The sequence below is a fragment of the Otolemur garnettii genome, unplaced genomic scaffold, assembly GCF_000181295.1.
Source record: "Otolemur garnettii isolate 467f Iridium unplaced genomic scaffold, OtoGar3 scaffold00197, whole genome shotgun sequence".
Lineage (NCBI taxonomy): Eukaryota > Metazoa > Chordata > Mammalia > Primates > Galagidae > Otolemur > Otolemur garnettii.
Window position 1 is genome coordinate 2,524,578 of NW_003852592.1, and position 22,686 is coordinate 2,547,263.

At 46.2% G+C, this 22,686-nt stretch overlaps 1 protein-coding gene across 1 annotated transcript in view; it reads right to left on the bottom strand.

Moving 5' to 3' along the window:
- The window catches only part of SYNDIG1 (synapse differentiation inducing 1), a 67,170-nt gene that overhangs the window by 14,841 nt on the left and 29,643 nt on the right, over positions 1-22,686 (bottom strand). Inside the window, exon 2 of the mRNA XM_003801087.3 lies at positions 21,540-21,677. Coding sequence (XP_003801135.1) covers positions 21,540-21,677 — 138 coding nt within the window. The remainder of the gene's footprint in view (positions 1-21,539; positions 21,678-22,686) is intronic.

Below are 22,686 nucleotides of genomic sequence, written 5' to 3' on the forward strand. Positions count from 1 at the left end.
ACCTGCCAGCTCTGGTTTATGTGGCGGGTGCCCTAGTCGCTGAGCAACAGGTGCCAAGCCTATTTGTAAGAATTCTGATACACATGTACAAATCGGTTGTTAACTTCAACTATTAGCTTCACTTACTAAAGCAGGCCACAGAAAGAATGCCTTTGAGTGTAAACTGGTTAACTGCAAGGCAATAGAAGTGCTTAGAAGCAGCTGAATTTAAAATATTTGACAACACAGATGCTTGTGAACTTTTACCCACACCTGGTCCAAATTATATTCATCCCCTAACTCCTCAATTACAATAATTTATTCATAATAAATATTCTAAATATATTCTGAGCATTTAAATAGCTGGAGCAGGCCTTCTCCTTGACAACAGTATGTTGATGATTAGTACTTTAATCATATTTGTCTCTTCTGAGTGGGGGGTTACCTCCTTCCTCCTATGTAAATGACTCTTTATCTCTGTTTTTTTGTTTTTTTTAAAAGTGATTCTGTTTTCCTAGTCCCAATTCCTAAGGTCTAATTGAATAGACTACATCCATCACTCCAGAATCTTAAATTAGCAATTTTGGATTAGTTCCTCAGATTTTTTTTTTCATGGGGGAGTAGAAGTTTTAGGACAGTGCTGTGATGAGTCAGGTCCCTGTACCATTGTGTTGCCTCTCTCCTCTACTCTTCACACCAACCAACCAACCAAACAAACAAACAGGTGTACTTATTATATTCCTTCCCAAGCCAGGAGCATGGAAAAGTACAATAATGTGTATGGATGGCTGAAAATGACACACACACTGAGCCTGCACTGGCTCCTGGACCTGCCCGCTGCCTCTGGTCCTCCACCCTCTCTCCCCATGACCTCTCTGTTCAACTTCCTCCAAAGCCCCATGTTCCCATCTTCTCCCAAGATGTGAAGAGTTCAGACTGCAAATCCTATTTTCCATCATGTACATACTGTCTTTTGGTGTCAGAGTTTAGACTGAAGGACTTCCCTGGGGTACCCTGTCACCACACAGAGCCACCTGTCCAGGGACTGCAGGAGTGTGTGTGGTCATCAGTCTAGAGGGGCTCGGGAAAGATGCCACAGAAACTGGCTCTGTGAGGGCAAGTGTGAGTTCACAGCAGGGCCGGGAGGGCAAGTGTGAGGGCAGAGCCCCTGTGGAAGCCCTGAGGCAGGGAGGAGGGCTCTGGAAGCAGTGCCGGGCACCTGCTCTGTGGCAAAATGGGAATGGCCAGGGCACATTTAGGGATAGGCAAGGTGCGGTGGGCAAGGGACTGAGTTTCTTCTTTTGGAAAGCATTCCTCTCCAGCTCATCTCAGATGAAGGCTGTAAAACACTCAACATGGTGCCCAGTACACAGACGTGACCAGGAGACCAGGGGCTGTGGCTAAGGTTGACACATGGAGCTGTGTCCCACTGCTAGATTGGATGCCCTTGGGTGACATGTCCCTGCCGTGAGTGGCTAGCAGAGATGTGTCAGGATCAGGAGGTCTCCCAGATCTGAGTTCTTGACTCCGACAATTATATGTTTATGGAGTCCCAAGAGCTACACCCCTTTATATTGGCATTTGAATGATGAAGAACCACTCTAATTCTTTGCTGGGAGTGAGGGGGAATATTTCTGAGTTAAGATATATTTAGGAACTTATCCAGGGTTGACTCTGCTTTCTCTAAGCCTTTTCTCCTAGCTTTTGAATTCTATTAAGTTACTGAGAAATAAAATTAATCCTTTTTCTGGTTAATGAAAGGCTATGCTAAGATCTGTTTCGAGTCCTGCTGCCAAAGCCATTCTGTAGTTTTATGGCTTGTGATATGCATGCCATGAAGAGCATGCATGCTTCTCTCCTCTCCTGCTTTCCAGGACCTTTGTGTTAGCAGGGTGGTCACAGTGTCCCAAGTACATGTGGGAGGAGGGAGCACCTGACTTCTGTCCTGTCCAAATATCATAGACATCACCTCCCCATCCCCTTCCACTGGGCCAGACTGTTCCTATCTAAGGAAAAAAACATTCGGGGAAAGAGCCACTCTAGGGTGCAATATACAGAGTCACTCTGTGGCTTCCATGTGCCTAAAGCAGTCAGGAAGAGTTATACTAAGAGTTCCTTTCTCATCAAAGGCTCTTATGCAAAGCATGAAGGTGGGTCGAATTATCTGCATTAAATCAACAGAATTTGATAGATAAACTAATGCCATTTCATCTATAGGAATTCACTGGGGCAATATTTTTCTTGCTATCACCATTAAGTGCTTATATCAGTCTCAGCACATCATGCAATGGAATTGTGCAGGCCAAGAGCTCTCTCATTAAGATTGCAGTTATAAGACAGCAGGGCTGGCTTGGGAGTTCCCCCTCTATTTTATTTTAGGACACCCAAACTACAGGGTTACCCTATCCTTAGGGATCATGTGTGACATGGACAGTGAGAAAAGTCTGGCCTGATTGCCCGTAATTCCTAAGCTCAGAGATGGTCCCATACATAGCTGAGATTGATGCTGTGGGGTGAAACAGAGCAGAGGAGCCATTTGAGGTGACCAACCAGGTGAGGCATGGGGTACTGAACCTCAGAGAAGGCCCTGGGAGAGAGTGGCCAGCACTGATTCTGATGCCTGAAGTGGCAGTGGGTGGGAGAGGAGACCTCTGGAACAGTGGAGGATAGGACCCCTGGATAGGCGTCAGCCCCAGACCATGGGAACTGGAGGGGCAAGGACATGTTAGGGCACAGATGACAGAGAAGTGGGTTGCCTGAGCATGGCCTCACCCAACCCTTCGAGCAGGTTGGTCTGGCTATGGGCAGGCAGGAGGGGCTGCTGGAGGCAGAGCCCTGAGTCCAAGCTCCAGGGCCCTCAGCCGCCAGCTATAGCTCTATTTCAGTCCCGCAGCCCAGAAGGTGCTCTTGAGCCTGTGTGCCAGTACCTGAGAGTAGAGCAGTGACCATGGCAGCTACTGGGGAGCGAGGGTGTGGGGAGCCCTGGGCATCAGGGCAGCGACCTGGAGCCTTGTATGTGGATAATCGGTAGTTTTAGCCTCAGAAATAATGGACATACTGAAGCGGCTCCTGGGATATGCTGCAGATCACAAGGTTCAGGTTAGGCAGCGGATTTTAGAGAATGCCCCAGGAATCAGGAAACAGAAAATGCTCCTCTGAATAAGCAGACAAGGTGCAAACCCCACCTTTTCTGTAAATGCAACAACCAAAAGGACCTTCCATGAAGACACGTGCTTTCTCCAGAAGGCAGAGGAGAAAAAGTAGCTTGGCTTCATCCAGTGGACGCGTCTCCCCCTCCCTGGGAAGCGACAAGCACAGTAAGGGACAAAGTGGTCCTTCGAGCCTGTGCAGATGCCTGGAGGCCAGCCAAGCTCAGCTGGTCCCCAAGGGTATCCTTCCCTCCAGGCACATCAGCTAATGGGGTCTCAGCTGACTTGGGGAAATGCTGTTCCTCAGGACTCCAGAGCCTACATGACAAACCGAGACCTGCTGTGAGTGCTGGTGCAAGATACCTCTTCAATTACCTAACAACCAGCTTAAGGACCCAAGCAATCAGGTGATGATGCATCTGAGCTGTTCTGCTGCTGCGGATGGTGTGTGACTCAGGAGCCTGCTGTGGAGACAGAGGCAGAGGAGATGTCACATTTGGAAGGGCTGAACAGTGCTCCTTTGTGTGCTGAGCTACACATACAGACATGCTCCCGGGAGCCCATGGTGGGTGACCCTGAATCCTCACCTGGATACAGGTAGCTTTGGAGTGAAATTTGTCATAAGATCCACTTCAGTTTTCAGACTCTGCATGGCATTTCCAAATACAAAATGCAAAGCACTTTATGCACCTATAATGGCCAGGCCCAAATTACTCAAAATTATCACAGAAATGCAGAGAATTATTTTAAAACTGAGCTTAGGGATATGTCCTCCACACCATAAAACAAGACTTTATGCTGCTTTTCTGAACACTATCTTGTCTTAGCTTTAATTCAAAGATACAGGAATTGGTGAAGAGAACGAGGCACAAATCAACAGTATCACTCACATGTGCCCCCCTCCTGTACAGCTTCTCAGCCCCCATCTTTCCCAACAATCCTCTAGTGGCCTGAGAGGGACTTAGTGCCTCATGTGTGACTGAGAGCTTTTCCCCACAGGAAAAAGTGGCTTCTATCACCTTTTAACTCTTGCCTCGTTCTTGGGGTCAGCATGCATAATTTCTCATGCTTTTCATTTTCCTTCCAGTTACGTAGTGTCTTCCCGTGTGCATGTGTTTCATCATCCTGTGTGCAGAAGACCCAGAGGGAGGCCCACAGTTCTAGCACCAGGCAAAGTGCTTTCCTTTGAGGGACCACTTGGTGGGTGATGGACTGCCACTCTCAATACCTCATTTAGATATGCAGATACCTTGTTTCATTAAAAGAACTCATCCTGAAAACTATTTATAGTAGACTTTTGTGGAAACCTATATTTTAAATATTCTTAAAGTAAATTTGCAGGGCCTATTACATTCAGATATCTGAGCCACAAATAACTGCTTTTGATTTATCCATCATAAATATTTGCATTTAAAAAATCATTAGTCTTCAAATGGGGTATAGCTGAAAAACCCTACAAAACAAGTAGAGGGTCATCAGTAGAAGGTTCTCCAACTGTGGCCAGTCCTAGAGCCCAGTGTAGCCCCCATGTCCCTGTGGCAGGTGGATGTGGCCCACAGCCATTCCTCTCTCCCAGGGAGGGAAAGTCACAGGCAGGCGGCAAGGAGAGGGATGTTAGTCACCAGTCAAGACTGTGTCCAGCCCCAGTGTCCACTCCAGCAGTCCAGGGGAGCCCAGGTTTCAAGGACTGACCCTGGGCCTGAAGCACAGTGGGTCATGCAGCTCCACCCAACTCTCTTTAGCCCAGACAAGATGAAGTTTTCAGAGGGAACTTCCACCAGGCAATCGATGGCGAAGGAACAAGCCCAAACAAGGGGACAGAGCTGAATTTGCAGAACAGGGACTCTAGCAAAATCCGCATTCAGATTCCCTGCTGACTGTGCTCCCTCAACTGCCCAGAGGAACTACACAGTAAAGGGCTGCAGACACTCCCTCAGGGATCTGGCTCCCCTGCCAGCCTGTCTGCTTTCCACATCAGGACCCAGGATGCTCATCCCTCCCTGTGTCTTATACATGTGCGCGTGTGCACCTTTCAGCAGAACCACACCCTTTTGCTTTCCAGCCCTGAGCCCTCCACTGTCCCCATGTGTTCCCAGAAATGGGGTTCCTGGAACAATTCAGGGTGCCCATCGGGGTGCTCTCTCTCGATCACTATTTCTGTAAAACCCTTAGTGAAGTTTAAAAGGGCTACAGAATATCCCCTAAATCTATTCCAATTAGCATCCAGATAGACATTTTTAATTCATTTTAAGTTTGTTCTCTCTCTTTTTTTTTTTTTTACAGTTTTTGGCCGGGGCTGGGTTTGAACCCACCACCTCTGGCATATGGGGCTGGTGCTCTACTCCTTTGAGCCACAGGCGCTGCCCAAGTTTGTTCTCTTTTTACTTTTAAACCATTTCAATAATATAATAACATAAGGCTTTGCCTTAAAATGGAATGCATGCTTTTAGTATTAAAATATAGCACAAGGTCAACAAACTTAAGATTTTGTGATAAAAATGCATTTGGAGTAATTATCTACTACATGTCTATCAGATTCAGTGAAATAAAGTTCCCCAGAGAAACTTGGCAAGGTGGGTCAGTCCTCAGACCACTCCCAAGTCAGGGATATCCCACTGACCACATCATCACAGTCACATCTTGACCCAGGCAAGTGGAGCCCTGAGACTCAGAGGTCAAAGGTGAAAATGAAAGATTATTCCGAGACATGAGACGAAAGGAAAACAAAATCCAGGCTCTGTGTGAGCAATTAGTGTCCTTTATTCCATCCCAGTGGGGTCAAGCTGAGTTGGAGAAAGAAGTCAGCATATGGATAAAGATGGACAGGGATTTTTTTTTTTTTTTGTAATATGGTTAATCACATCTAATTGCCCTGTTGTGAAGATTTAGAATATGATAGATAGTTTTTTTGGCTGGGGCTGGGTTAGAATCCACCACCTCCAGCATATGGGGCTGGCACCCTACTCCTTGAGCCACAGGCACCACCCCGACAGGGGTTTTAAAGGTCGGAAGGGTGGGGGTTGGGACATTCCTTTTCCTGGGTGGGACACCTGTCAGGAGGGTGGCGGTTGGCCCGTTCACCTTTCCTAGGAAGGACATCCCTTGGGAGGGTAGGGGGTTGACCCATTTACCTTGCTCAGGTGAGACATCCAGTGGGAAAGGGTAGGGGGTGACCTATTTAGGTGGGTCTGCCTTATTTGGGTGGGATTCCTACATGTTACTCTATCAGAGACAGGCTCTCAGCTGCTGGAGAGGCTGTGCCAGAGACACCTGCTTCGGTACCTCAGTGATCAAACTGGGTGTTCCTGGCTGAGTGTGCATCCCAGGCTCTGGCCAGGCTGGACTTACATTCACAGTAATGGCCACAGACAGTGACCAGAAGCCAGGGGCCACCACATAGAATCAGGAGCTCCTGGCACTGCACTTCCAAAGTCCCACAGGACCTGTGAGGGCCTCAGTCTTGAAAGAGATGCAAATGAAACAAGTGAGCAATATGCCCTCAGAGTCACACTGTACTCCAAAAGCCTCGGTTACATCATTTAAAGAAAAATGATCTCACATTGGAAATGTAATTGGAGGTGAGTCATAAGTCTGGAGGGGAGAATGTACAATTTAATACATTCTGATTTCAACCCCAGATTCCCAGTGTTGCAGACAATGCATGGACTCTGCCCTTGGACAAGGGATGTGTGTGTTTTATGTACTATGGACAAGTGATCACTATGGACAAATGATCACAACATCAAGACACTAATTACTGTGCTAATGCATCACCTATAACTGAAAAAATAATCCATCCAATACACTGCAGGGAACAAAGCAGCCGTGATACATCTGTTCATTTATACACCAAAACAAGTTGAAATCAGTAACAAACTACAGCATGCATTCTAGAGGAAAAAACAGATAAGAACTCTGATTTGTCTTGGCTGGACTAGATCATTAATATTTATACAGAACTGTTTAAATCCAGAAGTTGCAAAACAGCTCTCAGGCTCTACAATCAGCATATTAAGTGTGGAGGAGGGAGGGAGAGCAGGAAAGATGCCGCCAGATGAGCGCCGAGCTGCCATCTCATGTTTTCACCTGTGTCTCCTGATACCCGTAAAATACACCCGCATTGTACCATGGGGCCACCCCTCCAGCTGTAGCTTCCAGTCTACATGTCTGGCTGGGGTCTTGCAGCCCATCCTGTAACCTTATTTTATATGCCACCCCCACTTGGAGCTTGCTCCAAGTCTTCCCCACCCATCTGCCCCTTGGTAGCATTTCCCTTCCTGTGTGACATCATTTTCCAGGACTTTCTTCACAGCTTCAATACAGGTTTCAAGTCCTTGGCCAGATGACCTCCAGCCTCCTGCTCATTACCTTGGATGAACTGGGGTACCCTAGAGAAAGTTGGATCTGAATCTGAATTGGATCTAATTCTGAATCTGCCAGTGCCTAACAAATACATTTACTGAATGGGATTCAATTTACTATAATTCTGGGGACATTCAAAATAATAACATGAAGCCAACAGAGGGAGGTCTTGGGTGCACAGAACATGGTCTCTGACACTGGTTGAAGGTTGGGACAACAGAGTGAGGTGGTGGGTGCAAAGAGCAGGGCTCTGACACCAGTCAAAGGTTAGGAACACCATGACCCCGAGTGCAGGTTACATGGGTTCCAGGTTTACAGGATGCGCATGTTCTAAGCACACAACTGAAGCAAAATGACAATTTCTAAAGTCTGTCTCCTGACCAGGTTTAAAAAGGAGAACATGGTTTGTTTTGGTGAGATAAGTGGTCAGAAATACAGACAGGTGACAGCTTCTGAAAACACCCAGAGCATACGGATGCAGACATGTGTAAGTCCCAGATCGATTATCATTTCAGGCAGAGTTTTCCGGTAACTGTACCCCTGGTCTTGCGTGATGAGGGGTGAAGGGTCCCAGGTCTTCCTCCAGGTATTCCTACCCTCTCTCTGTCCAGTGAGCCTAGGTCTGAAGGATGTGTCTGCTCAGTTCCATGTGAAAAGGATGCTCCGATCTAAGGAGAACTCCATTTTAGGACATGGTGTCTCTGTGCACTGCTTTCTGACTGCTCTTCTTGGTATTCTGCTTTCAACGTTCTCTCTGGCTTCAAATGCTCTGTAGCAGCCAGACCTAGTTCACACTCAGGGCTCTCTGCCTTCCACACCTGCCCCTCCCCTTGTTGCAGACAGTTTAAATTCTGTGATTTACTACCTCTCTGAGGCAATGTCCCGTGCAGGGCACCTCTGTCTTCATCGTTTCCACCTAGGATGCAGGAATAAGCCAGAAAAGCCAGGGAATTAGTATCTCCTGTGAGCAGCCCTCACCTGGAATTGACAGCAACATCCTCCCGCTCATGGGAAGAGCCTGGAGGCCTGAGACTGAGTCTGCCTCCCAGAGGCCCCAGGGTTGGGGATAGTTGCTCACCACCCTACAGAATGTATGTGCTCAGAGCCACAGTCAACCCCTACCAACTCTGGACCCTCTTTGGTGATACTGGTTTTATTTCATCTTTATGGACTGACCATGCAGAAGGCAGGTGTGCAGATCTGGGCAGCAGACACAAATGCCACCCCCTTTACTGAGCACCTGCAACAGGCCAGATTCCAGATTCCATGCTGGGTAGTTCTTTACTGCATTTAAATAGGGATTGTTTCTTCCTTTGCATTTGAATGAAGTGTTTGCAGGCTTGTCCCATCTCTGTGCCCCCTGAGCCTCAGTGGTGTGGGACTGGCTGCACACCCAGTGCAAGAGCCCTTCCAAGTTGCAGGTAGCACCAGGAGAAATGAAAACTCAAGTAACAGATAATCTAAATCTCTCAAGCAAGCCTCCAAATTTCTAATTAAAATATTTCTGCTATAAAGTAAATATATTTTCTATAAACAATTAAGGAACAGAGAAATGTGGATTTTGACTTCTGATATTGTCAGACTTATAACCTTTCTGTAGAAGACAGCTAAAACACTAAAGAAATGTTAAAGAATATTTTAACAAGCATCAAAGACATAAGAAGATGAAGAATTATCAGGCTAAGACCAGGAAAAGGGTGAGATTCCAGAAGGATAAAACAGCCACATGAGGCCTGGTGATGTTTGCTTATTCATAAGGTGCCTTAGAGAGTGTGTTGTGGTTACTTTGTGGGGCAGTTGGAATCCAGTCTGAGGCTCAGAGCACATACAAGAGGGAGATTCTGGTAAATCAGCCCTTGCCATAGTGTGGAACATTAAACAGATAAAAGAGAAACATAAAGAGAAAAAGTGAAACACAAGTAGCTAGCCCTCTCACAGTTCATGGCTTGGCTTCACATCCATTTAAAATGAGTGCAAACTAAGGTGTTCCTAAAATTTTTGTGCCTCATGTTCTGGAAAAGCAAAGAAAGAGCCTATCTGAAGGCAGATGGCATTGTCTTAATTTTCAAAACATTACTATGAATACTATTTCAAAAACAATGACCAGCATACAATTAATAACAATCTAAGAAAATGTACCATGAGTGTTTATTATGATTAACCGGCAGAGACTACAGAGCATTTCTACGCTTTCTATGTTCAAGGAAATAAAACAAAGCTTGGAAATCTTGATAGGGAACTGGAGCACACAAAAGGCTTTATCGTAGATCTGAAAAAGAAGAACCGTGGACACTCCAAACTTGTAAATGGACAGAAAACAACATTGTAACTCAGTGGCTGGGTTTGGTGGAGTTGAGAGGCAGCCAGAGAGGAAACCGTGAACCATAATTCTACACTGAGTGAACACACCTGCAAGGATAAAAGTGACAAAAGCCATTTCCAGTAATGGTAAATCCAATACTTTTTAAAGGAAGACATATAAAAGAAATTATATGACTAATTCTTCAGAAAAAAAAATACTGTACTATAGTCTTGGAAAGCAAAAAACTGACCCTTTTGGAAGGATAAATGGGGAAGAACTGATACATAATTAGTAAAAAATAATGCTTCCATGGAAAAAGTAGCAAGCCCAAACCAAACAGTATTAAACTGAAAAGAAAGCATGACCATGAGTGAGATGGTACTGGGATCTCCAGGAACCACACGTGGGTACCCACTGGGGATATCGTGGTGCTGCTGGGCTTTCCTTATAACTTTACCCCTGTGGGCTGTTACTCTGCAGTGTGATCCTGGGTAAGTTAAACAACCTTGCTGGGCATTGTGCCAGGCCTACGGATGAGATAAAATCTCCTGGAAACTTGCTCTGAAATAGTGGCTCTAAGTGTTTCTGGGAAGGATTTAAAAGCAACACAGACCCTGATTTGTACAGACCTGGATTGAAATTTGTTAAATTTATCATCTGTAAAATGGTGATAATATCAGTACCAATTTCATGGGGCTGCTGTGGAAATTAGGTGCAATAGTACATACAGAGCACCCTGCTGCACTTGTCGTCAAGGCAATGCCATTACTGCCATTCCAGTTTCATGGACGCGTGAAGGTGAGCCTTCACTCCATACCCCTATGTGGCTGCAGTCCTGGACTTGGCAGGGTCCCCTCCACAGGAGCCATGGTGGGCTCACAGCCCATGGCAAGCAGAACCCTGCTGCCCTCAAAATAGGGCTATCTACTGGACACTGCCCTCTCCAACTTGGGCTCCAAATTTGGCTACCATGGGCTACATTCTGAACAAGGGCTTGATGTCAGCTCATCACTGAACCCAAAGTGGTGTCTGGCGCAAGGTCTGGTCCAGACCAGAACACATCTCTTGCATTGTGATCTTGACCCTCCCGAACCCTAGGAAGAGGGGCAGTCACCCACACTTCAGATGAGGGCTGTGGGCTATGGAGCTACCCTTGTTCGGTCAGCACCTTTGCTTCTGGGGCAGAGACGTCACACTTGTCCTTGCGCTGGGCATCCCTCTGCCCCACCATCTCCCCAGCTCATGACTACCTACTTTGCCCTGGCCCCTCCAATGACCAGCTCTTGGCAGGCCACATCATTGCACCACTAGGTCTGTGGCTTTCCCCACTTCTCCCGCCCCCCTCCCCCAAGCCCAGGGCCGTCTGGAGGAAGCAGGAGCTGCTACATGAAGTGCACAGGAGTTGACTCCTGGTGGACAGACTTGACTTTAGTTGTTTTCAAACTATAAAATGAAGATAATAATTTTCTACCTTCCAGACTCCTGGCAAAGATTAAATAAGATAAAGTGTGCAGATTGAGTATCTTAGAGCAGCCACTTGGCAGAGTAAGGACTCACTTCTAGCCTCAGCTCCATTCAGGAGCACCAGCCCCCAGACAGAGATGCACGGCCATAGAGATGCACCCTCACCTTACTCTCTGTAAACTTGTTTACAGAACTTGCTTTGTGTTGGAAGCTGGGTCAGACAGGTAACATATTTGGTGCAAAGTGAAGCTGTGAACAACATGCTGCCCTCTTCTGTCCCCCTGTGAGTCCTTCATCTGGGTCAGGGCCACCCAGCTTCATGCCTGGAGAGTGGCCTCAGAGCCAAACCATCCTGCAGCTGGCCTGCTGCTGCCCAGCATGGAATGATCACACTCAGAACCAGCTGCATGGCTCCATACACAGTGACAGGTTTCTTTTTTTTTTTCCTTCCAAAATGAATCGTTATTTATTTATTTTTTTATTAAATCACAACTTTGTACGTTGATGTATTTATAGGGTTCAGGGTACTGCTTCTATATACAATGTGAAATGCTTACATTGAACTAATACATCCATCACAGTTATACTCAGTTCTTAAGAGTTTTGAAATGCACCATTACATCATGCACATTAGGTGAGGTTCCCCCCAAATGCCCACTCTTCTCCCATGTCCCCCCTCCCCTCCCCTCTCTCTCCTCTTCCCTTCTACTTTCTGGACTATAGTTATGTTTTGCCATTCATATGAGTGTGTAGGTGATTATATAATGATTTCATAGTAGTATTTAGTATATTGGATACTTTTTTTCCCATTCTTGAGATACTTTACTAAGAAGAATATGTCCCAGCTCCATCCAGCTAAACATAAAAGATGTGAAGTCTCCATCTTTTTTATGGCTGAATAGTATTCCGTGGTGTACACATACCACAATTTGTTAGTCCATTCATGGATCAATGGGCACTTGGACTGTTTCTATGTCTTGGATATTATGAATTGGGCTGCAATAAACATTCTGGTGCAAATGTCTTTGTTGTAAAATAATTTTTGATCATCTGGGTATATACCTAGTAGAGGAATTGCAGGATCCAATGTTAGGTCTACTTTTAGTTCCTTGAGTGTTCTCCAAACTTCTTTCCAAAAAGGTCATATTAGCTTGCATTCCCACCAGCACTGTAGAAGTGTTCCCTTCTCTCCACATCCATGCCAACATCTGTAGTTTTGGGATTTTGTGATATGGGCTAATCTTACTGGAGTTAGATGATATCTCAAAGTGGTTTTGATTGCATTTCTCTGATGATTAAGGATGATGAGCATTTTTTCATGTGTTTGTAGGCCATGCACCTGTCTTCAGCAGAGAAGTTCCTGGTCAAGTCTCTTGCCCACATAGAAATGGGGTTATTTATTCTTTTCTTATTGATTAGGTTGAATTCTCTGTAGATTCTAATTATCAGACCTTTGTCAGAAGCATAACCTGCAAAAATCTTCTCCCATTATGAAAGTTGTCTGTTTGCTTTACTTACTGTGCTCTTGGCTGTGCAAAAGCTTTTTAGATTGATCAGATCCCAGTAATGGATTTTTGGTGTTGCTTCAATTGCCTTGGAGGGTCCTCCTCATAAAATATTCTCCCAGGCCAATTTCTTCAAGTGTTTTCCCTGCACTCTCTTCTAGTCTTTTTATAGTTTCATGTCGTAAGTTTAAATCTTTTATCCAATGAGATCAATTTTTGTTAATGATGAAAGGTGGGGGTCCAGTTTCAGTCTTCTACAGGTCACCAGCCAATTCACCCAGCACCATTTTTTAAATTAGGGAGTCTTTCCCCCCTGAATATTTTTTGCAGTTTTTGGCCAGGGCTGGGTTTGAACCCGCCACCTCCAGCATATGGAGCCGGTGCCCCACGCATTTGAGCCCCGGCCCCCCCCACCTAATATTTTTAATAGCCCCCCCCCCCATCAAAGATCAAATGATGATAAATAGCTGGGTTCATCTCTTGGTTCTCTATTCTGTTCCATAAATCTACCACTCTGTTTTTGTGCCAGTACCATGCTGTTTTGATCACTATAGATTTATAGTGTAGCCTGAAGTCTGGTAATGTAATACCTCCTGATTTGTTCTTATTTCTGAGTAATGTATTTGCTATTCAAGTTTTTTTCGCATTCCACATAGAATGAAGTACTATTTTTTCAAGTTCTTTAAAGTATGACAGTGGTGCTTTAATAAAGATTACATTAAATCTGTAGATTGCTTTAGGTAGTATGAGCATTTTAACAATGTTGATTCTTCCCAGCCATGAGCATGGTATGTTTTTCCATTTGTTAACATCTTCAGCTATTTCTTTTCTCGGAGTTTCATAGTTCTCATTATAGAGATCTTTCACGCCCTTTGTTAGGTAAATTCCCAGATATTTCATCTTCTTTGGCACTATTTTTAGCTTGACTACTATTGGTATATATAAAAGCTACTGACTCATAAGTATTGATTTTGTATCCTAAGATGCTGCTGTATTCCTTGATCACTTGTAAGAGTTTTGAAGTTGAGTCCCTGGGATTTTCCAGGTATAGGATCATATCATCAGCAAAGAGTGAGACTTTGATCTCCTCTGACCCTATTTGGATTCCTTGATCACCTTGTCTTGCCTGATTAGCATGGCTAAGACTTCCATTACTATGTTGAATGGGAGTGGAAACAGTGGGCATCCTTGCCTTGTTCCTGATATGAGTGGAAATGTTTTCAATTTTACACCATTCAATATGATATTGGCTGTGGGTTTGCTCTATCAGTTTAAGAAATGTCTGTTCTATGTCTATTTTCATAAGTGTTCTGATCATGAAAGGATACTGGATATTATCAAAGGCTTTTGCTGCAGCAATTGAGAGAATCATATGGTCTTTGTTTTTTTCTTTTATTGATGTGATGTATTATATTTATAGATTTGCATATGTTGAACCAATCCTGGAACCCTGGAATAAAACCAACTTGATCATGGTGTATAATTTTTTTGATGTGTTGTTGAATTCTGTTTGCTAAGATCTTATTGAATGTTTTTGCATCAATATTCATTAATGATATTGGTCTATAATTTTCTTTCTTTGTTGGATCCTTTCCTGGTTTGGGTATCAGGGTGATATTTGCTTCATAAAATGTGTTGGGAAGTATTCCTTCTTTTTCTATGTTTTGGAAAACTTTGTGTAATATGGCACTAGTTCCTCATGAAAGGTTTGATGGAATTCAAATGTGAAGTCATTTGGTCCTGGGCTTTTCTTTTTTGGAAGATTTTGTATTGTTGATGCTATTTCAGTGGTTGAAATAGGTCTATTCAAGATTTCTAATTCTTTCTGGTTGAGTCTAGGAAGGTGGTATGCTTCCAGATATTGGTCCATTTCCTTCAGATTTTCATATTTCTGGGAACAGAGACTTTTATAGTAATCATTAAGGATTTTTTGAATTTCTGAAGTGTTTCTTATTTCTCCTTTATCGTTTCTGATAGGTGATATTAGAGATTTTACTTTTCTATTTCTGGTTAGGTTGGCCAAAGGTTTATCAATTTTGTTCATCTTTTCAAAAAACCAACTTTTTGTTTTTTTGATCTTCTGAATGATTCTTTTGTTTTCAATTTCATTTAATTCTGCCCTAATTTTGGTTATTTCTTTTCTTCTGCTAGGTTTGGGGTTGGAATGTTCTTCCTTTTCCAGTTGCTTGAGATGATCCATTAAGTTGTGGGCTTCCTTTCTTTCTGTTTTCTTGATGAAGGCTTCCAATGCTATAAATTTCCCTCTTAGGACTGCCTTTGCAGTATCTCAAAGGTTTTGATAATTTGTGTCTTTGTTATGATTTTACTCCAAAAAATTGGTGATTTCCCTTTTTAATCTTTGTCCAGCTATCATTCAGCCTAAGATTATTTAGTTTCCATGACTTTGTTTGAGTATGAAGATTCCTATTGCTGTTGAGTTCAACTTTTATTCCATGGTGATCTGAGAAGATACAAGGAATAATTTCTACACTTTTAAGTTTCCTGAGGTTAAACTTGTGTCCTAGGATATGATCTATTTTGGAGGATGATCCGTGGGCTGATGAGAAGAATATATATTCAGTTTTATTAGGGTGAAATGTTCTGTAGAGGTCTGTAAAGTCCATTTGTTCTAGGGTCAGGTTTAAGTCTAATATTTCTTTGTTTAATTTCTTCTTGGAGGAGCTATCCAAAACTGTCAAAGGAGTGTTAAAATCTCCAACTATCATAGTGCAGGACGATATCAAGTTGTTCATATCCATTAGGGTCTGCTTTATGAATTGAGGAGCATTCTGGTAGGGTAGATAAATGTTGATTATCAAAATCTCGTCATGTTGAATGTTTCCCTTGACAAATATGTAGTGACTTTCCTTATCTTTCTTTATCTTTGTTGGTTTAAAGCCAAGTGTATCTGCTACTAAAACTGCAACCCCTGCTTTTTTCTGGTTTCCATTTGCCTGTATTATATAAGTCCATCCCTTCACCCTGAGTCTATTTTTATCCTTTAAGGTAAGGTGAGATTCTTGTATACAATAGATATCTGGTCTGAATTTCTGCATCCAATCAGCCAGCCTATGCCTCTTTGGAGGACAATTTAAACCATTCACACATTCACATTAATTAAGAGAATTGATAAGCCTGGTTGTGTTTTGGGTGTCATGATTTTTGGATGTCCAATGGACATTTAATCCTTTCACCACTGTGGAAGTTGAGCTTTATTCAAAAATTTCTGTGTGAGTTTACTTTGGAGGTAGAGCATTGTGCTGGTCATTGTGGAGGATGAGTCTGAGAATATCATGGAGAGCTGGTTTAGTTATGGCAAATTTCTTCAACATGTCTATGTCATTGAAGTATTTGATTTCTCCATCACAAATGAAACTCAATTTAGCTGGATACAGGATCCTAGGCTAGAAGTTGTTTTGTTTTAGGAGACTGAAGGTCGATGACCATCTTCTTCTGGCTTGAAACATTTCAGCTCCAAGATTTGCAGTCATTTGATACTTCTCCCTTTGTAGGTAATGCTTTTCTTATGTGTGGCTGCTTGCAGAATTTTCTCCTTTGTCTTAACTTTGGCAAAATTAATCACAATATGTGTAGGAGATGCTTTTTTTTTTTTTGGCAGAGCCTCAAGCTGTCCCCCTGGGTAGAGTGCCATGGCATCACAGCTCACAGCAACCTCCAACTCCTGGGCTCAAGCAAGTCTCCTGTCTCAGCCTCTCAAGTAGCTGGGACCACAGGCACCTGCCATAATGCCTGGCTATTTTTTGATTGCAGCTGTCATTGTTGTTTGGTGGGCCTGGACTGGATTCGAACTTGCCACCTTAGGTGTATGTGGCTGGCGCATTAGCCGCTTGAGCCACAGGCACCAAGCCAGAGATGCTTTATTTGGATTGAGTCTTGCTGTTTTTCTGAAGCTGTCTGCTAGCTGAAGTTCTGTATCTCTTGCAATGCTTGGGAAATTATCCTCCAAAATCTCTTGGAGTAGAGCATCTGTATCTTTAGGACCATCCTCTTCTCCTTCAGGAATTCCTATAAGATGAATGTTTGATCTTTTGGAGTGATCCCACAGCTCTCTCAGGGAATGATCAGTTTTTACTCTCCATTTGTCTGCCTTTTTGAGTGTTTCAGAACATTCAAAAGCTTTGTCTCCAGTTTCAGAGAACCTTTCTTCTGCCTGGTCAACTCTAGTACTGTTCACAGGCTCTTCTGGAGTCAGGGCACCAGGCCCCACCCTCCAGTCTCAGTCTATACCCAGCCAGCCTCTGCTTGCCAGACCAGTTGGAGTCAGGGGACCATGCCCCCACCTGCCAGTCTCAGTCCACTGCCTGGCAAGCCTCTGTTTGCAGGCTCTGTTAGAGTCAGGGCATTGCACTCTGCCCCCATGTCTCAGTCCTCACCCAGTAAGCCTCTGCTCACTAGCTCTGCTGGAGATGGGACCACGTCCTAGCCCTCATGTCTTGGTTCACACCCAGTAAGCTAGTGCTCAAGGGTTCTGTTGGAATCTGGGGACCACGCCCTTGTTCTCAGGTCTCAGTTCACACCTAGTAAGCTTCTGCTCACAGACCCAGCAGGGGCTAGGGACCAGCTCTGTCTACCAAACTCAATCCACATGGGGCAACTGCTCTCCCACTGTGGGTGCTGTCAGAGCCAGGGGTTCTGCACCCTGTCCTGCCAGACGCAGCCCAAACTGAGGGTTAATACCACTACTCACAGGGCATAGTCATAACCAGGGGACTGCTCCTCCTCACACCAAGTGTCCCTTTCTTCCCACACCTTCTTTCTTCCTGCTGGTTGGCGGTCCACACTATGCCCAAATCTCTCAGGGCAAGACAAAACAGTTTATGCTCTGCAGGGGGCAACTCTTCAGACTGCCATGCCAGGGGGAAATGGTGGACTGGGAGTTTGGACTTATGGGGGACAATATCTGTTCGATTTTATGCCTGGGAGTGGTGTCTAGGTTCATAAGAGGGACCTCCCTGGAGAAAGAGACCTGGAGTTTAGTAGCTATCTGCAGTGAGGTAAATTGAGAGGTCTTTTGTTCCCTGCTCATTCACAGATAGCTGGTGGTGGGCCTCCTGCTTGGGGAAGGGGTCGCCTGTTCTCTAGTCAATAGGCTTTGTACCTGAAATTTGTTTTCTTGACTGTTCTTCCTTGGATTTATAGCTTGCTGAATTTCTTTCTTGGCTCAACTCCCTACCTTTGGGTTCATAGAGTCTGGTTCTGTCCAGTTTTCTTCCTCTGCTCAGGAGCCTCTGCTGAGGGTTGCTACCAGTTGGCCATCTTCCCAGAATTCCCCACAGGCAGGTTTCTGGGCCCCAGAGACTCTGATTGGAGCAGACCTGCTGTGGGCTGGACAATACACATTTCTAGCATGTGTCCAAAGACACTGGCCCTACTGGTCAAGGACCACAACCCAGAGGTTAGGGTCAGGGGCTTGAACATGGTATCTGGTGCAAAAAGTGTTTGGCAAACATCCCCCAATTTGCTGACATTGTGACTAGCAAGGGTTGCCACTACTCACTCAATACTTCTTCAGGGTCAATGAAATCTGTTGGAGGAAAGCACAGCAAGTCTCCTTCCAGAAGTCCATTTGCCTCTGGACCTACATGCATGACCACTCAGGCTTCCTGCAGTGCATGGCCAGAGCCCCCTCCTCTCAGTTAACCTCCTGGGGACCCCATGGCAGCATGTCCCTGAGCTCTGTGAGTCCCATGCTCCTGGAATCATGCCAACACCATTCTATGGATCAGCAAATTGAGGCACAGAGAAACTGCTTGATGAACAGGACCTGACCAGAGAGGGTTAGCAAACAGATCCAGGATCATGATGATGGGAACACCATTAATCCTTCTCACTGCTGCCCAGCATAGCCACACCACCAAGATTTGTTTCGTTGTGTTTTTCTATAATGACCTAACATGAGGTCACATGAGGTGTCCTTAGCCTTAACTGAGATGTTATTTTGACAATGAGCAGACACAGCCTGCCAGTGAGTACACTTCAAAATGTGATCTATGGTAACAGGGAAAAAATTCCAAAGTCACACTTTAATGTGGAAGATGTCCTTGTGAATAGCATGGGGGAGCCCTGGCTTCCTTGGCATCACCTCTGCGTCACCTTCCAGCCCCAGCCACTCTGGACCCTGCCACAGCCTGCAGGTCCTCCAGGGAGAGCTCCCCACTCCCTACTCCCGAGTCCCAGTGAAAGCTCCCAGCTGGATGTGCCTAGGAAAGCCCTGGTTCAGTTTAGTGTGAGGACTAATAATGTGTGTCTGCTGCAGTCTGTGCCCTCTCTTTCCTGGGCAACTGCCTGCTCCAGTGACCTACAAGAGAGTGGCCTGTAGTGTGACCTGTAAACAGAAACCATGGCAGTCTCAGGGTGGCTGGGGTACCATGGGCAGGCTGTTTGTCCCCGAATCTGCAGCAGGGACCCAGTACTGCCACTGTCGTAGACTGGAAGGGGGATTGCATGGGAATGCAAATTTGGATTTGGAAAGGATGTGGATGTAGGTCCGTGAAGGGGACTCTGCTCTACAGATTATCTTAATAGAAATGTCAGCACCTCTTCTCTGCAGTGGTTCCACACAAGGCAAGTCTATTCTCAAAGCACCAGGGAAAGGGAGACACAGCCCTGGAGCCCCTGTCTTAGGATGATGGTGAAGATAATCTCTGTACTCCACAAAAATGTTGGAGCTTCACCTCCAAAAAATGTGATCAGAAGCCTCTACAGAAGTTGCACTTCACATTTGCTGCAAAACAAATAACAAAAATTCCCTTTACTAATCTAAGGCATTAAATGTTATGAGTCATCAGGCCCAAGTCTAAGAGACAGACTCTTACTACGAGAGGAATAAAATTACTTTCTGAGAAAAAGACTCTAAACACTAGTCCTTGCAACTGGAGCCCTGATTTTTGGTGTAATTACAATCTTTGGACATGATGCATGTTCTCAGCACCCTGTACCCCGCCAGCTTGTTTAGATGATGCACACTGTCATCTCTGTGGACAGGCAGAGCCTCAGCCAGTGGAATCCAGGATAAAAATATCAGTCTTGTTCTAAAATTCAAAATACAGTTCCAGAGTTGAAAATGTTCCCTGGCCAGGGTAAGAAGAGCTTGTTTCAGGGGCTAGGCCCCAGGTAGGCAAGGTGGCCCCATCCTTCCACAGACAGGGATGATGCAGGGGTGGAGAACAGGTAGGGGGGCTTTCAGGGTGCATTTGACACCCCTGTTCAGATCCCGGGAGAGCCTGTGGTGCCCACGTGGTGGGAAGACTAGCTCTGCACCCCGTCATCTTCTCCCTTTCCCAGCAAGGCTGCTCTACAGTTCATGCAGGTGGGCACTGTGGGTAGTCAGCCATACCTTTCTCTCCAGGGCCTGTGTGTCCCAGTCCAGGGCACATGCTGCCTACACAGCCTCGGCCCAGGGCCCAGTTCCCCAACCTGTGCATCTGGTCACAGTTGCCAGGCCCTGCCAGACCCAGCACTTGTGCCACCAAGGAAAGGGGTCGAATTCACAGCTTAGACAGATCTTGGAGGCCAAAACTGGGCCTGGGATGGCTGCTTGGCCCAGCCCAGTTGGAGGTTTCCCCATCAGTTCTGTCCCCTGTCTTCCATAACCACACCACAGTGCAGGGCAGAGTAGGACCCCACCCGCCCTCCCATCAGGGCTCCTTAGCCTTTCAGGTCCCTGCTGAGGGGCACTTGCCTCTGGGAGGGCCACAGATAGCCCACCATCCTCTTGGGTCCTGGGACTGTTGGGAAGGGGGCCAGTCACCACAAAGTTGTGTGAGTAAGATGCAGAAAATCACATAAGTGTGGGTTGGGGTCTCCTAATCACTACAGACACCAGCAAAAAGCAACAGCAGGGCTGAGCCAGACAAAGGACCTGCCAGGGGAAGCTGTTTGTAGCCACCATCCCACAACCCTAGTAGCTAGAGGAAGAACCTTGTGTGCCCTGAGGGCCTTCAGCATGCCCAAGAATGCCCCACAGGCACTGCACCACACTCACCCTACACCCAGAGCGGCGCACTCCCGTCCTGTGGTCTGGATGAGGGGTAGGTGTGGTGATGCTACAATCTCATGCTTTCTCAGTTGGCAAGTACAAATGTCTCCCTTTGATTAACAAGGATAGGAATGTAGCTGACTTCTGAAAGAATGATCTTTATTTGGTAGAGAAGAGTCTTTCAAATCTTTTCAAAGCCTGGGTTCCATAAGGGGCCAACAAATAGCATGCTTTGTAATGAAGAAAAGCTGGACTCAAAGCCTTTAGAAATGTCCCACTGGGGAGGGAAGCCATGTGTCACACAGAGGGTGCTAGCAGCTGCCTTCACTTGGGACATGTATGGGCGCTGCTGTGGACAGTCTGTGTGACAGGAGCGAGCCTCTGACAAGGAAAACCAGGCCTCTCCTCTCCACATCTCGACCTGGGCACACTGCTCCTAGCACGGTCCCACTGGTCTGGCCTGAGGGTCTGAGTGATGGTCACCTCCTCTCCCTGAGTGGATGACTACCCTTGTCATGCAGACCCATTCCTGAGCTCAGTCCTGGCCCCTACAAGGGCAGGGCCATGTCTGAGATGAGGCAGCCTGAGTGGCCCCACCTGGCCCTCAGGGCACTCCCAACACTGCCAGCCTGTCCTCCCAACAGTCACCTGCTTTGCATCCCTTCTTCCCTTGTCCTCCCAAGTAGGAGCTGACCAGGCTGTCTGGGCTGTCCACACCTTGGGCTGGAGTGCTCTCATCAACACTGTCACAGTGTGCCACCACCTGTCAGAGGCCTTACCTCATGGGACAAGTAGAAGGCAGCGATGCCCAGAGGCCAGAAGCAGCAGAGCATGGAGAAGACGCTGAGGCCCAGATGGTCCCGAGGCGGCATCATGAGGAAGTTGTCCTCACTCTCAGTGTCACTGGAGTAGTCGCTCTGCAGGAGGGAAGTGGGTGGGGCAGGAGAGAAGAGAAGGTTAATATGGGGTTGCTCTGGGGCCTGGGCCCTGAGGCAGGGCCTGGCAGGGGTTGGCCCTCTGTGGAGGCAGCTGTGGCTGTATCACTGTCATCACTGCAAGTACACAGCCTCCTGGAAAGGGTTTCCTCAAGGCAAGCTTACTAAGGGCAAAAAGAAAAAAAGATCCTGTGTATAGGGCTCTTGGGTCATCCAAGAGCAGAGAAAGCCCTGCAGGAACTAGTTATTTCTAAGCTCTGGGGGGATGGGTGCCCAGATGTGTGTTGGGGATAAAGGAAACCAGCAGAGGACACATAAACACCCCATGTGGACCCCACGTTTTATCCTAAGACTCCCTGCTTTACAGGACAGGGTTGGGTACGTGTGAGTGGAGGACACTGTCCCCTGAGCCTCCTATCCAGACACCCTCTGACTCTGGCCTGATAGCTGTTTGCTCTTCTGCAATGTAGTCCGGTCATGGGGCTTGTGCAGGGCTGAGCAAGAACCTTGGATGGATGAAGGTGTGTGAGGTGGGGAGGGGAACCAACTCAGGTGGCTCCAGCCATCCTCCCACCCCCAGGAGTGCTGGTTTCCCCAGGACACTGCATGGCTGGGTCCTCCCAGGGCTGGGTCCTGAGTGCTGGGCTGTCTAGTGTGAACTGTCATCCTTATCAGAACATGGCCCATTTAGGCCGACTCATCCCAGACCAGGGTTGCTCTATTTCTGTGTGTTCACACAAGGATGGAGTCCTATCTCACTGTAGAAGTGGTTCCTGAGCGAGAAGTGGCATGTTTTTTCTTGAAGGAGGGTTGTCAGCTCCTTAACTCCCCTTGCCAGCTGCTGGAGGTCGCACCAGGCCTGATGCAGGTGGGAAAGCTTCAGGAACACACCAGAGTGCTTGGGCATCAACTTGGGTGGCTTCGTAAGGAGGTGGTCACCTGAGGGGCCAGAGGGAGTCACAGGTGTGTGTGCCCTGTGTGGGTGGCCCCT